The sequence below is a fragment of the Meleagris gallopavo genome, chromosome 10 (genome assembly GCF_000146605.3).
Source record: "Meleagris gallopavo isolate NT-WF06-2002-E0010 breed Aviagen turkey brand Nicholas breeding stock chromosome 10, Turkey_5.1, whole genome shotgun sequence".
Lineage (NCBI taxonomy): Eukaryota > Metazoa > Chordata > Aves > Galliformes > Phasianidae > Meleagris > Meleagris gallopavo.
Genome location: NC_015020.2, coordinates 10,579,081 through 10,593,908, shown reverse-complemented (window position 1 = coordinate 10,593,908; position 14,828 = coordinate 10,579,081). Strand labels below are relative to the sequence as shown.

At 43.2% G+C, this 14,828-nt stretch overlaps 1 protein-coding gene across 1 annotated transcript in view; it reads left to right on the top strand.

Annotated features, from left to right (window-relative positions):
- Nucleotides 1-2,044: 2,044 nt before the first annotated feature.
- NOTCH2 (notch receptor 2) overlaps nucleotides 2,045-14,828 on the top strand; it is a 55,150-nt gene continuing 42,366 nt past the window's right edge. Inside the window, exons 1-2 of the mRNA XM_010715907.1 lie at nucleotides 2,045-2,051; nucleotides 3,492-3,614. Of these exons, the coding sequence (XP_010714209.1) occupies nucleotides 2,045-2,051; nucleotides 3,492-3,614 (130 nt within the window). The remainder of the gene's footprint in view (nucleotides 2,052-3,491; nucleotides 3,615-14,828) is intronic.

Below are 14,828 nucleotides of genomic sequence, written 5' to 3'. Positions count from 1 at the left end.
GGGGGGTGAGTTGGTGCTGCTTTGAGAGCCTTCACTTCTGTGTTTCCTGTATTTGTTTAAGTTGGCTGTGTTGTTTTGCTGATTTCATTTTTAAAACAAATCATTTGAAAAACAAGAGGGGGGGGGGGGAAAAAAAGGAGAGAGGGGCTGAAGGGGGGCACGCTGCTGATCTTAAACTGTAAGATAAAAGCAAGGCTCCGAGCCACTTCCTTCCCTTTACAGTGCCCTATTTACTGTGACACCTCTGGAGTGCTGGAAGCAGTGGCCTGTCACGCCCAGGGAAGAAGTGAACAAGTCCTGCTCGTCTGGAAGACAGTGCCAAGATTGTGGGCTAGGAATTCCTCTTTAGACTCCCTCTCTGCATTGGAGCAGTGCCCGTAATAATGTGACTATAAAAGGAATTGCTCTAGCCCTTCTTTCTGGGCTGCCTGAAGATGTTACCAGAGCTCAGCGTTAGGGGTGCATTGGCAGGAAGCAGTTACATCTGGGATGGTCTTCAAAATCATTTTTGTGTCTTCTGATCTCTGAAGCTGTTTTGAAGGAACTGACTGTGCCTGAATTGAACCTTGAGCATAACTAAATTACTCCTGGACTGGCACTGAAATCAATTTCTGCTACCCCTAGAAGTTTTCTTCTTTGCTTCTGAATGAATTTCATTTTGTGTAAATACAAGTATTTGAAGATGAGAGGTTTGAAATAGGGAGAAAAGCTACAACCTGGAGTTACACTGTCTCAGCACCTTTCTTTTTCTTCCAGTGTTTCAACTGTTGTGTATGTACAGCGTAGCCAAGCTGATGTTTTTCAACTCTCAGGTTCCCATTTTGGTTGTGGGTTTACACAAGTCTTCCATGAGGCAATTCATGAAGTCATGTGCACTAGAAAAAGTCAGTATTTGTGGCAAGCGTAAGTGGTGAGATGCTGTCAGTGTGATATCTGTACGAGAGGCAACTGCTTAATTTCTGTCTGTGTAGTATAATTGCCTTTCCTCTGGGCTTCGCTGATTTTTAGATAAGAGTGTAGACAAGTAGGCAGGGTAGGTCAGTCATAACAGTCATAGCAAAAAGTACTCCTGTGAAAGGGACTTAACCTGAAGCACTAGCGAGTCCTTTCAATATAAGAATGAGCTCGTAGTTATAAATACTGGACAAAAAAGGAGTTCATTTGGCAACTAACCTTCAGTGGAATGTTAAACAAGTCAATAGAGGAAGTTCTTAGCTGGGAAAGTGATTATTCATTGTTATCCATCAAAATAATTAGCCATTAACTAAGATAAGGACCCTAGGGAATTCCAAGGGCTTGTTCAGGAAGCTATCTGTCAGGCCAGAACAGGCTGTTTACGAGAGCTGCAACACTTCCTGGGAAGAGGAAGTAACCTCACGCCGTGCCGTGGTGGAGCATCACACTGCCCCGTGCAGAGAGGGAGGCGTCCAGCACCCATGGCTCAGTGGTGCAGCAGGAAATCCAACTTCCAGCTTGAACTTGATATCTGCTTTTAACATTCAGAGACAACTGGACGTACGGTGCTGTGGGGTGGGCTGGAAGTTGCTGATGACATAGGAGTAAACTTATCTACTTGTATGCCTCTGTGTGCTGGAGGAGGAGGAAGAACACGCTGCTACAGTGGGAACGCTTTTCCCCTGGTGGTTCTCATTCTGCGGTTGGCTGTGCTTGGAGATGTAGAGCAAAAGTCAGGTTATGGGTTGCAGGCTGCTCTTGTGCAGAAAGCAAAGGGCAGTGTGTTACTCCCAGCACAGGGAGAAGCAGAAAGCAGCATCAGGTGTCCAAACACATCAAAACTCTTTGGCTTTCTGGAAAAAACTCAGGTGATGTAACTATGAAATCAGGTCCTCGGACCCAGCCTGGGAAAAGTTTGTGTTTCAGCATCTTTGTGCACGTCACGCTCCAATGTCAGGCCCAAACAACTGTGACTCTAAAGGGCTGATTTTAAGAATGAAGGCTAAATTTCCTAGGGCAGCTTTATTCACAAATTAGATGGATCGCAGTATTGCAGTGTTTTAAATAGATAGTTCTAAATAAATGCCTGATGTCGGGTACTTGTTTACTACACACTAGGAAGCAGGACTAGTCTTCACATCCTCCAAGCTGAGGAGATAGGAGCTTAAGCCTTCCTGACTTGTTCTGGGTGTCTGTCCATACTAATCACGCTGTTGGCATGAGTGCAATCTGTGCTCAGTGGGGTAGTTCTCCTCAGTCACAAAAGCAAGCTGATGCAGCTTTTGCCAGGAAGACACTGCTGTGAGGATACAGATTCAGACTAAACGCTGTTGTTTTTTTTTCTTCTATTTAACTTACCCCATTGTGATGAAATTGGCAGGATCTTTGGGTGAAGGTGAGAAGGTATTTGAGAGAGGGTAATACTGCAGGTACCTTTATGTTGAATCTGTTCTTCCTTGCTGCTAGATGACAGTCCATTTGATATGGTTTAGCAACAATGCTCCTCTTTGCTTCCAGCACCTCCCTGCATTACTGGAGAAGCTCAGAAGATGAGAATGGGCATGAATTGTCTCAGGAGCAGCAGTCTTGAGAGCAGCTATCATCTGGAGAAGTAGCTTCAGAGCTTTACAGTCTCAGCTCATTTGCCACATAGCAGGCTCTGTGGAGGATCAGATGTTGCTTAGAGGACTTGTGTAACTTGATGCAGATGTTAAAGAACTTTCTAGAAGAGGACATCAAAAGTGGAGGGGGTTAAAGCGTAGATTTGGATGACAGGGCTGTGTCAAGTTAATACTACATTCCAAAGCAGTGAAGAAGCAAAGCTGATGTTTTAAATTAATGCATGTGTTCTGGAACCACTTACTTCATCCACGCTAGCATGCATCCACTTGTGCTTTGATAAATAGCTATCTCACCAGCAGAAGTGGCAGGTTTGTTTAATGAAGTGTGAGGTAAAGCAGCAGGTGAAATTGAGGGGAAGATGAATTACTGACAGCTGCCTTACTTAAAGGGGAAAAAAAAAAAATCTAGCATGGTAGAGTGTGACTGTGTTCATGAGGAGCTTTGATTTTCAGCATCTGGTTTCTTCTGCTTTTTAGTCAGGGCTTAATTTATCAGCACTGATTGGGCAGTGGCTAATCTGTTGATGGACTGATTTTTCCTGATGCTGAAGAGAGCCAGATCAGGAATTTGGAAGCTCATATTCAAAGCACATGTGATCTACCTTGATGGAGCCATAGCATATAAACAATCCTGGGGAATTCACAAAGTGAACGCTAAGTACCTTTTCTCTATAGGAAGAACTTGTACGGAATGGTGCTCTGTGTAATCTGACCTACATGCCATCAGCAGAGGCATTCAATGAAGTCTCTGGTCAGCTTGCTGTGTCCTGGTTCATCAGGGTTAGGTTAACGGGACAAGTCTTTAAGGGAGGGGGGAAAAACGGGGATGGTGGAAGAAGCTGCATAAAGGATGAATTCCCTTTCAAAAGAGACTGGAAAGCCCATTTCAGTCTGCTTTGTTTCTGCTTTGAACAGGTTTCGAGGGGAACATCTGTGAGAAGAACGTTGATGACTGCCCAAATCACAATTGCCAAAATGGGGGTATATGTGTGGACGGCGTGAACACCTACAATTGCCGCTGCCCACCGCAGTGGACAGGTACGTCCGATAGGAATCATTCTGTGTGGTCGGGGCACGCTTCACAGGAATGAAATGTGGGACTTCTGGCCTCTTCCCAACGTGCAATGCAAGCTGCAAGAGGCTGAGTGTAGCTCACATCTGTACTTGTTCTGCAGTCTGAGGCACAGATGTCAGTGAAGCCTTTAGAGCAAGATTGTTTGCATCAAAGCTACCACATTACAAGACATTTCCCACTGCACTATTCAGCTTTACAGGCTTATGTGCACATGATTTTGACAGAGAAGTGGTGTGATTCTTCAGGCACCATGCAGCGCGACTCTGAGTTGTGCTTCTGCTTGTGTGGATTAGTTTGTAAGAGGGTGTGTATTTTACAAAAGCACAAACCATGGCTTTGCTATTTCAAGTCTGTTCCTTGGTGATTTCCTGATGCGTTTTGTTTTTAATGTGAGATGATAATCCTTACGTAGATAATAGCACTCCTAAAGAGCTAAAGCAATCTGTAAGAAAACATGGGTGGGAAAAGGGAGGGAAGAGAATCTGATCCATGGGAAGCTCATGCTTTTCCTACTGCTGTTTGTCTGCTCCGGCTAATTTTTATCTGCAGTTCGTTGACAAGCGAAGCTACTTTTGCTTCCTAAGTGAGTCTGCTTTATTCTGGTATGTCTGTAGTGGGGGAAAATATGTATTTCAAGAAAGCATTATGCGTGACGTAAGGAAGTAGCTTACAGGAAATTCAGTGTCATCTTTAGTCACAAAATGTCCCCATACCTCAAAAATAAACAAATACCTCCGGTTTTGTGGGTTTTTCCTTTTTTCTTTCTTTTAAATCATGTTAGTCATTCTTAGCTGGCACACTTTCAGTTGGGTAGAACTCTTCTTTCAAAATCATAGGGAATGGAACAACCTTAGAACTGGCAATGGAGTCCATATTGCAATGTTCGTTTCTTCTTTCAGTAAGTAAATCGGGATATTTGTTTTGGAGCTAAGCCTGAACGAGCTCCTTTTGCTCTGAAGAACTTTGAGCATATTCTTCTCTCTATCTAGAAAATACTGTGTTTGATATCAGAACATCTGTAGTGATTGGTAACTCAGACAATTGTAGTGTGAGGAGTTTGACTACTAGAGACCAAAGGGTTTCATTTTTAGGTTTTTTCTCCTCGGAAAGCATCGATCTCATTAAAAACTGTTTGACTTTCACTGTCAAGGAGACTTGGTAGTTAAGAAACCTCATTAACTTTAAAATGGGGTGTTCTTAAGTGAAGTAAAAACCACGTAAGGGAGAAAAAGGCAGCACTGCTTGCGTAGCTCTTTGAAGCTTGATACAAACAGGAGAAAGTGAGTCTTCCTCTTAATGAGCAAGTACCATTCTTGTGTACAGCGTCTCTATTTGAATGTTGGTAAGGCTTTCCTGCAAACGAAAGCACGAAGAGTTTGGGTGCAGAGCCAGAAATCGTTCAGTGATTCCTGAAGTCTTGCTTCATGCCACAGGAATTATAAACCTTGATGTGGCTTCCAACATGTCAGTAATAGACGAATCTCGGGGTTGTTCCTGAAGCGTGATGGAAGGAGATAATGAATTATGAATGCATGTAGTGTGAGTTTAAAATCTGCCAGGGGTTCCTTTGATTTGTAAAAGTGCCATAAGCTTAGCTTGGCTTACAGGGTTTGGGTGGGTGGCTGCTGTCAACCAGGGATGACTTCTGCACCTGGAAGAGGCCATGGTGGTAAAGGGCTGTGATTCTGTTTGGTTTTGTGGTAGATTCTCTCTCTGATTAACCACTGAAGCACTTTGCAGTGCAGTTGATGGTTCTCCCTCTGAGCCTCTTCTGGTCTCATGACTAACATTAAGACAAATTGTCAGTGTTGCGGCCAAGTTTTAGGCCATCTTACTTTTGTCTGTGCAGTCTATCCAGAGAATTGTATGTGCATGAACGATGCTTCTCTCCTGTGAAACCCTGCAAGGAGGAACTCACCAAACTTTATATTCCCATGGCTTTCTAAAACAATTTAGTTGAATCCTTTTTTCTGAGAATTTCCTTTGTTTATGGTGAAGTTAAGGTTATCAACGCAGCAGTGGTTTTAGATAATGGCTTCTCAAGGCCATTGACTTTGTAGACTTTAAGAATCAGGTCAGTTGAGAACTAAAAGTGGTCTCACAGTTGAGGAAACAGTGGTTTAGCTGCTTGAACTGTCAACATTAGAGTCTCCTGGGAGTTGAGTTATCTTGTCCAAAGCGAACAGCGCCAATTTTGGTGTTTGAACTAAAACATGAGTATCTTCAGAAGTAGCTATGCATGTTCACGTCCTCATGTTTGAAATATGTAGGGCAGTAGCACTGTGCCCTTGTCCACAGGATGCCTTAGCAATAGCCGTTCCTCTGCAGCGTTACTGCTGGTCTGAGTGTTTATGGGCGGCTTTATTTGGGGCTTTCTGTATGTTGCTTTCCTAAAAGCCTGTGCCCTGAAACACTCTTTGCCCTCTGGCTTTTAAGAATTCATTTATAACATTCATCATTTTCCTTTTGCCCAGTAAATGTGTGGGCAAGTGGTGTTTCATGACACCTCAGAGGTGTAAGCTTTGAAAGTTTTCTTTGAACTGACTTCAGTCACTTTCTTCATGAATGACCAGAATGATGCAGGATAGCTGTATGCGTCCAGATTGGAGATGAGGACTACTGGAGTAGATTTGGAGAGAGGAGACTTTCTCAAGGTTAAATTGCAGCTGGCTCTGATAGCAGTAAGCTACAATAAAAATGATTTACTCAGCAATAAGGAAATGTAGTAGAAGTGCTGGTCCATCTTTTGCACAAACACGGTTTATAACATTATAAATCATCTTTAAGGCTAGTGAAGAAGGGAGAACTGAACAAACAACTGTTAAGGTGTCTGTCCTAATGAGTGCTTATAGTGCAGCAGTGGAAATCGAAAGCCTCCATTCCACCCGCTGAAGAACAGTTCTGTGCTAAGCAGTACTGAAGTATCCTTCATTGAAACAGAATCTGTTACAGTTCCTTTTGTAACCATCTGCCTCTTGTGGCTCTCTGACAGGTGGTAGGCTGGACTACATAAGCACGCATTTTTCGAATGTTTCCTCTGTTTGGTACTGGAATCCAGCTTTTGAGAGACTGTTTGCTTTTCATCTGGTTTCCTACGCCTCTCACAGAGCCCATTGCTCCTCCTTTGTTGCAGTGTGTGCCTTCTCCTTCTCGTTTGCTGCTTTTTCCGGAAAGATAAAATCTTGCCTTTCAATAATGATGAGGAGTTCCTGCTGTCACTGATGTTTTTGTCACCTGTAAAGTTCTCATATTTCATAGGATTGTAATGACTCCTAAATCTGTAATTGGCAGAACGATCCTGGACTTGCTTTTGTGCAGCTGCCCCCAGATCTTTTCTGTTGTGGAATGTTAATTGTGGTGGGTGTTTTTGTTGTTTTTTTGAAGTATGACTGTATCTTGTCCCAGTCTTAAACACTGGTCCTCACACAAAAAAAAAATTGTCGTCTCAAGACACTGTCACAGATTTCTCGGAAATAGATAAAAATACTTTTGTAAAAAATAAAGCCTGTTCTTCTCTGCCTGGCAGGCCAGAGAACTGGGTGTGCTTTGAGTGTGATTTGATTCAAAATAGGCCCCAAATCCTGGCTAATGTCTTTGGCATGTAAAGACTGTCCTTGATGCTGCGGTTCTGCAGCAGTTAAACATGTAGAGGGCTCCCTGCTGTCCAAGGAGGAATGTTTCTTTCCCCGCTCTGAGCCACCATTGCTCTGAACCGGCTTTGGTATTTGTTGGTGTGAATCCCTTTGACTCACTAATCTAGGAAAAAATCCCAGCCAGCTCATGACTTCTTGTTTGGGATCAGGAATTAAAATTCACAGAGGTCTCCTGAGTGAGCTGATACAGAGAAAGTGGTGGTAGTCACTGTAAAACCGTGTGAAGGTGAGGGTGCCCTTCCAAGGAGGCAGTGAGACCAGGGTTATAAGGGCTCCTCAGTTATTCCAGACCACAACTCAGATAAAGAAACAAGGCTGTCTTTAAAATGCACCTGTTTACTGTGTTGATCTAACCTGTGGAGCTCTGTGTCAAGAAGGCTTTGGATACTGAAGTAACACTTGCTGTAAGTGCTGTTGTTTGTCTTGGCTGAGGAGGGCTCCTGCTCAGTGTGCAGTGCTCTGGAGGATCAGTGTGAACCCGTGTGAGGCCCGGGTCACCTTCCAGGGGCAGAGTACAACAGAGGTTGGTTTGCGTCCTCCATGGAGTGAAGCCCTTGGTTGTTTCCTCCTGCAGTGCCACGCTGGGAGCTGTGGGATGAGCTGCGGGGCTGGGGACGTGCTGTGCCCACGCTCAGGCGCTCTGGGAAGACCTGCATTGCCCTGCTGCTGTGGGCTTGGCCTGTCCTCCCCCTTTCATTTCCCTCCCGCTGGCTGGGAGAGTGAGGCTCCCATGGCCGTTGTGTTTGTTTAGGCTTAGGCTTTGCCCAAAAAGGGGCTCCGGCAAACTGTGTGTTCTATCTAGGAGACCTTTGTCTCAAGGAAAGCACAGTGTGCTAACAGCTGACTCCACCAAATAACGCCCGCTTTGGAAGCTGGCTTAAGAAGCAAATGTTTGTCTTGAGCAGAAAACCTCTTCAGGCAGCCGGAGCAGTGCTTTTTAATTAAAATAGCTGTTAGCTTGGTCATATGCTCTTAAACGCTAGCACAAGGGTTACTTTTTCTGCAGGGCTTTAGGCAGGAATTTTCAAAGGGGAAGAGTTAAGGATTCGGGTCCTATTTAATTAGAGTAGTATTTGCTCTCTGCCTTGGTTTTCTTTGAAAATGCCAGCCTTAAACTCAGGGCAGGCGTGACTTTTCTTTGCTAAGAAGGGAGGATAAACATCAAAAAGCTAATGTTTAACATTTTTAGGTAAGATTGTATGCTCTGGTATTTTCTTTTTAGGACTTTGCTGAGCACCACTTTCCCCAGCTTCTGTATTAGGATATGCATGGTAGCAAGCCATGCCATGCTTAGTGTGAAAAAATAAAACCGAAATACTGCCTTGCTAGAGTATGCAGAGGCTTGAAAACATGTGGACCCAACTCTGATACTATACTATGTGAGTCATAAATCTTGAATGCGGCAGCCTCCTAAATGACCGAACGTGCAATGCTGCTACTTTCTGGAAAGCACTGATTGATTCTTACCTGCTAGGGAGTGCTCCCAGGGTTGTTCCCTGCTCTGGTTCTGGCTGATGGGCAGCCTCGCAGAGTGCACATCACTTTCCCTTTGTACAGTGATGGCAGACTTTCTGGTGCCTCTCCAAACTTGTATTAAAAAGCACTGCGGCTCTGTGGGTACTTACTGAGAGCTGTCTATGCCAAAGTTGGCCAGTGATTTGCTGTCACTGTAGTAGGATCTCCAAGAGGCAGTTCTCTGAGAGAGGCCAAGCGGGATTATGATTCTTTTTCTTCCCTTCATGTTTGAATTGGCAAATACAAAGGGAGAAGGGAGCCTGTGGCCGGCTCCAGAGCTGGCAGCTCCAAGTTTGGGAGCGCAAATGATTGGAAGCATCAGATAGGATGCTGGTTATTGTTCTTGTGGTGCCTTATTCCAGTGTTGTGTGCAGCAGATTGATGTTGCAGGGCTTACAAATTGCAGCGCTGGTATTCTACTCAGTATGAATTCTGGAACACCTACATAACCTCCAGTTTGCTGCCTGTTGTTTTCTGTTTCTCCACAGCGGGCCTTGATGGGGAGGGAGCAGCACTAAAACACTTCAGGTGTTAATGGCTGAATTGATCCAATGACAGAATGACAGCATCCAATTTAAACCATGCTACTGCCTCCTCCATTGTGCCTTTGGTGACTTTTCAAGCTGGGAAATGCTCTTTGCAGTCATACGTGCCAAATAGTCTCTTGTGGAGTTGTATTGAGCTTTCAGTCCATCTTATATCTGTTTGGCTCTGAAACAAATAGACCACCGTGGTCCAGTGGGTGGATGTATGCCTGAGAGCAGGCTGATAGCTCACACTTGTGCTGCTTGCAGCTGCCTTGTTGCTGGCATTTTCTGCCCTTTCCATCATACTTGGAAGAGGTGATTTATCTTTGGCTAATTAATAGAGATGTGTTGCTGAGATAGCTTAAGAATAGGAAGCTTTTATTGCCAGTATAGCTCCAGCTGTTACATTTTGCCTTGCAGAAATTTCTCTGTGGTAGGGATTTCCCTGGCTTACTGGCTTTTCCAGAGGAGCTTAAGAGAAGAGCAAAATGGAGAGCAGCACGGTGATATCCATTGCATTTTGGTGTTTTTTTTTTTTTATCCTCCTGCTGTGCCCAATCACTTCACCAGCCGCTGCCATATTAAACCAATCTATCATCAGTGCACTGGTGATTTTTCTTGGCTATTGTTCTATTCATTTGTAATGCTGGCTCTGAATAGCACTGTCAGAAAGGACTTCCCCACCCAGTAGTCTGTGGAGCAATTTAGGGCAGTGCTTGGTGGACAAGGGTGTGTGTTTGTCTCTTAAAGCCCGGAGTTTTGTATTTGGAGGCTGTAAAATCCCTTGTAAAAGCCCATTAGTTCTGCTGCATGCCTTTGAGTGCAGTTATGAAATTAAACTCTTGTTCCCATTGTATTAGCCTAAAATAAACACAGATTTTTGCTCACTACAGTTGCAGAGATTCATTTTCACTTATTCAAGTTCTGTATTAACTGCTTAAAGTATTTGGTATCCGGGACAGCATTTGACTTTGCTCAAGGTGAAGCAGATCTATTTAAAAAAACCCAAAAGCCAAAAACAAAACCCACAAATGGAACAAACAAATTAAAAAAACAAACACAAAAAGAAAACATCTGAAGTTTGGGAATGGTTGTTACCGCTTTGCTGCTCGTAGCTGTGTGTTTCAAAGGGAATTAAGGTGCTGAGCACAGAGCACTTTTTTAATGTTTGTGATGCCTCTCCATTCTGAAGTCTTCTAAAAGGGAAAAAGTATTTGGCTCCAGCTCTTTATCCAGGCAAAACTATCTCAGCACTTAAGCAGTGCAAGTAAGGAGATGACTTTTTGCAGATGGAAACACGCAGTCCATTGAGCTCCTGTGTGTCAGCCATCCTCGCAGCTGAGTAGCAGTTATATTCGTTGGATCCTCCACAGAGAGTTACTGAGAAGGTCTCACCAGAGGGTCTGGAATTTGGATGTGATCAGGACATCGTGCAAGTGAGAGCCTTTCCTGTTAGCATTACCCATTCATTGCTCTGAGCACTGATCTGTACAAAGATACTGCCTCATGTAGAGAAGTTTGAAGTTCTTTGCTTTAATGATACCTTGTGTCAGCAAATTACAACAGGTGGCAAAACATACAAAGAAAATATTTGCTCACTTATGTATCTTCCTTGCAATAATCATTCTATTGTGCTTTTATCGTAATCTTTCTCACTTTCTGAATAATATTTGCTTAGTAAGTCTCTTATGAAATTCTTCTCTTCAATCAGTCTATCAGATTCTGATCTCTACCCCAGTTTCAGTCTCTTTATTAAGAGGTGGTGGCTTCAGTGCTGCATAGTGTGCTCTAAACTGGAGTGATGGCACTGCTATTACCCAACTGTTTGCATTAGTTGTTCTTCTTTGCAGTCAGATGTCTCATCAGTGATGTTTATTTTGTTTATAAAAGCTGTGAGCTGTTGAAGTCCCCACTGAACTCTTCCAGGGAAGCTGAAGTCTTTCCTCAAGGAGTGTCTAGCACAACCCTTCCATGAGAAGTCTGTTTCCTTCTGTATTGTACTTGGCATTTATTGCAGTAAACAGTCTCTGCTGTTGCGCTGCCCAGCATCCTCACTTGGATGAGTCTGTCTGAAGTTCCCTGGCTTCCTCTCGGACAATATAAATATTCATTTGTTGAAGATACTGCTGCCTACTGTTCATCTTCCAGGCCTTTAATTAAATGTTCCAGTGTCTGTGTGCGTTCATTAATTATAAATTAATTTTCTCTAGGAGTATAAATAATTCTGTGGGTTAAAGAGAGACTGAATGTTTTCCAAATACACAAATCAGAACCGTGGAAGCTAAAGCATTTTGTCACAAATGCCATTTATCTAAAAGACCCGATGGTTCCAGAGGCCGTTTTTCCTGCACGTTTTTATTTACTCAGGAGTCTTGCACAGTGTCTTGAGGAAACCAATGTTTTGACCTGACAAAGCAATGTGCTTTGGGTTACTCAGGCAATGTGGGTGGTGTTTTCCATGCCTTGAAAGAAAGGACTGGACAGGGAAGTGCCTTTTCCCCCAGACAGATGTGCTCTGCCAGCTGGCATCCTGAACGAGCACATGGGTGGTTGGAGATGGGAAGTAACATTATGGTCCCACGAAGTATTGCACTGTTTAACCTTCTGTTGTAATTAGAATTTGCCATTTACACAAACGCCATTTCTTATCACTTTGCCAGTTCTTGAGCCTCGCTAAGATGCAGTTCACCTTGTGACTTAGTTGTCCTCTGAAAGAGGAAAGAAACTTAAACAGTTCAAATGAGACATGCTTTCTTCAGCCACACTGATGGTGTTCAAAGACTGTACGATAATCTTTGCAATACGTTGTGAATTAAAATTATTTTTTCAGGGAAAATCTACCTAAATCCACTGTTTTCCAAGATAGCCCTTCCAAGAGTGCTGGTAAGACCTTAGTGTATGGGAGTGCTACTCAGAGAGCAGTGACAAGGTGAAGGGATGCTGTCAGCACAGCTGTCTTGAATCCTCAGACTCCTTCCTCTCCAGTGGGTCTCATGCAAACTTGAACTATTTTTCCCTTCCAGCATCACTGAACTTTTAAGATATTCCGATTTCCAGTTCAGTCTGAGTCCATTGCTGAGGTGGTTGTTATTTTATGAGACATGGATGCAGTGAACTCCTCCCAGCTCAGTTTTCAAGGCACTGTTATGTGTTTGTGTCCTTTGTCCTACTGAATGTTTTCAGTGTGTAAATTGCATGTGAGATCTCCTCTCAGGAGGCTTTGGCTCTTATACTACAGCTGTGTATCAGCAATCTTCACTGCTGGAGAGCTGTTAAGAGGCCAAGAAAACTTTCTCTTTTATGGAAAATGTGCTCTGCCAAAAATGAAGACCTCTGGTTGAACTGACAGAAGGCCTGCCTGCATTCAGCTGTAGGATCAGTCTGGTTTCCTGTCTTCAAATTGGATTTTATGCGGAGTGTATGGCTCAGTGACATCAGCTTTTGGATTCATCTGCTGCTGCTTCCCAGGGTGACCGTTTAGGTTTCTTATTTGTCCGAGGCTAACACTCTAGTCTTTGTGTAGGATTGCACCCATTTAACGTGCTGCCTTACCTCTGCAAACTTTGCTTTCCTTGTATTAAAAAGAGCTTAAGCAGGAGGCCGTTTCTCATTGATGCAGACTGGCACAGCTACGTGCTGGGCCTCAGGCCGCTGCATCCTATGTCTGCTGAAGGAGAATCTCCTGAGCCCAGGGGTCTGTCAGTGGGAGCAGCCCACGTGCCTCGTCTGCTATATTCCTTACGGCTTTTCTGAAGGGAAACGTACAGGAAGTAACTTGGTTTCATAGTAGGTGAAAAGCCATAAGAATTGAAGGCTGTTCCCTTTTTCTACTTCTAGTTTTCAATTTGGAAATGCAGTATGGACTTGCTGTTTACTTTGTACAAGGTCACTCAAAACCTGAGTCGGCATTTTGCTGATTTCCCAGGCTCTGCAAATATCAAGGTCGGGTTAGGCTTTTATTAGTTTCTCGGAGTAATCTGTGCTTCCTTTCTTGTTGTGTTTTATGTGTGTTTTTACATGCCTGTTAAAATGTACGATTTGTGTATCTGAGCTGGGAGCATTATGTAAGCTCACATCTCCCCTAGCTCACACTGCTTTTGCAGTGTTTCTTTTAGAAATGTAAGTAAAAGCAGCAAAAGCACAAGTAGAGAAATAACTGTTGAAACTTCTGGCTAAGCCGAATAGAAGTTTGCATTGGAAATTGAATTTCAGTTTATGAATGATTCTTCTTAGTAAGCAGAAAGCAGGAAAGGTTACCAAGTACGCTGCTACAAGTAAATAGGCTGAGTTCCATTACAGTTAAGTCAAGCTGCATCCCTCAAGTAAAATTTCAGGGAAGTCTGCCTCACTTAATTTAAATCTACCAGTGTCAGAGAGAAATCCTGTGAAGGCTATTCACGGAGAAATTTGAAATTAAGTCCTTGTTTGTGTCATATGCTCACTGTGAAAAAGCCATTCAAGAAGCTCACAAGACAGACACTGCATGGAAATCTGGGCTGCAAAAAAGCAGAATCATCAGATCTTTTGTTTGCAGCAGATGCCCAAAATGCTCATCTCTTGGTGGTGTTTGCACAAGGAGTTGAGGCCATTTTGGGAGCACACACCAGCCCTTTCAGGATGCTGAGTGCTGTGGCCACGGTTTGGTCTCTCTGAGAATGAAGTGGTTTTGCTGCTTTGTGGGAGGGCTTTTTGAAAGCCAGTTATAGATGTGTGCAAGTTTCTGAAAGAGGAAACTGTCTTGAAGAATTACCAATATTGACCATTAATCTTCTGTTGTTAACACTTAAAGACTAAAGAGCACAGATACCCAATCGATGGGTTTCTTATAAACAGTGGGTCTCATTTCTCTTTTGGAGACTCTGTGCTGTGTAATGCATCTCCAGGCCCCTCAGCTCACAAATCAACAGTAAGATCTCATGCATTTTCAGTGAGCTTGGAGTTGCTTGATATTCTCACCAACTCAGTGGCCTTGGACTTTGGTCTCGTGTTTGTAATAATTTAAAAAATAGTTCCGAAATCTTCTGAAGCCTGTTATTGTTTTGCCTGGAAGTGACAAGACTGTGGGTGCTAATGAACGTCATTAGGTTGATAGGTTCTGCTTGCCTTATGCTACTTTGGATTGGTATATTTTTGCCCGGACCTTATTTAAATCTGGCTTTCAATTAAAGCTTCAATAGAGAACAAGCCTTTTTCATTAAAATAGCCAACAGTACAATGCAACAGTTAATTCCTCATTTACGTCTCTCTGGTACTCTGAGTTTAATCTCCTTTTTTTAAAAAAAAAAAAACAAACTGCAGAAAGATGAGACCGTGTTTCATTCATATTCATAATTAAACACTAATGTGATTATGATCTAGTGGCTGCAAAAGGAGCATGATACATTTGGGAAGCTGAATGAATGTCAAATACAAGGAGCTCAAACACATTACATTCTTGAAACACAGTTGAATCGCTCAAGGAACTTTAAACTCTGCATTTTTT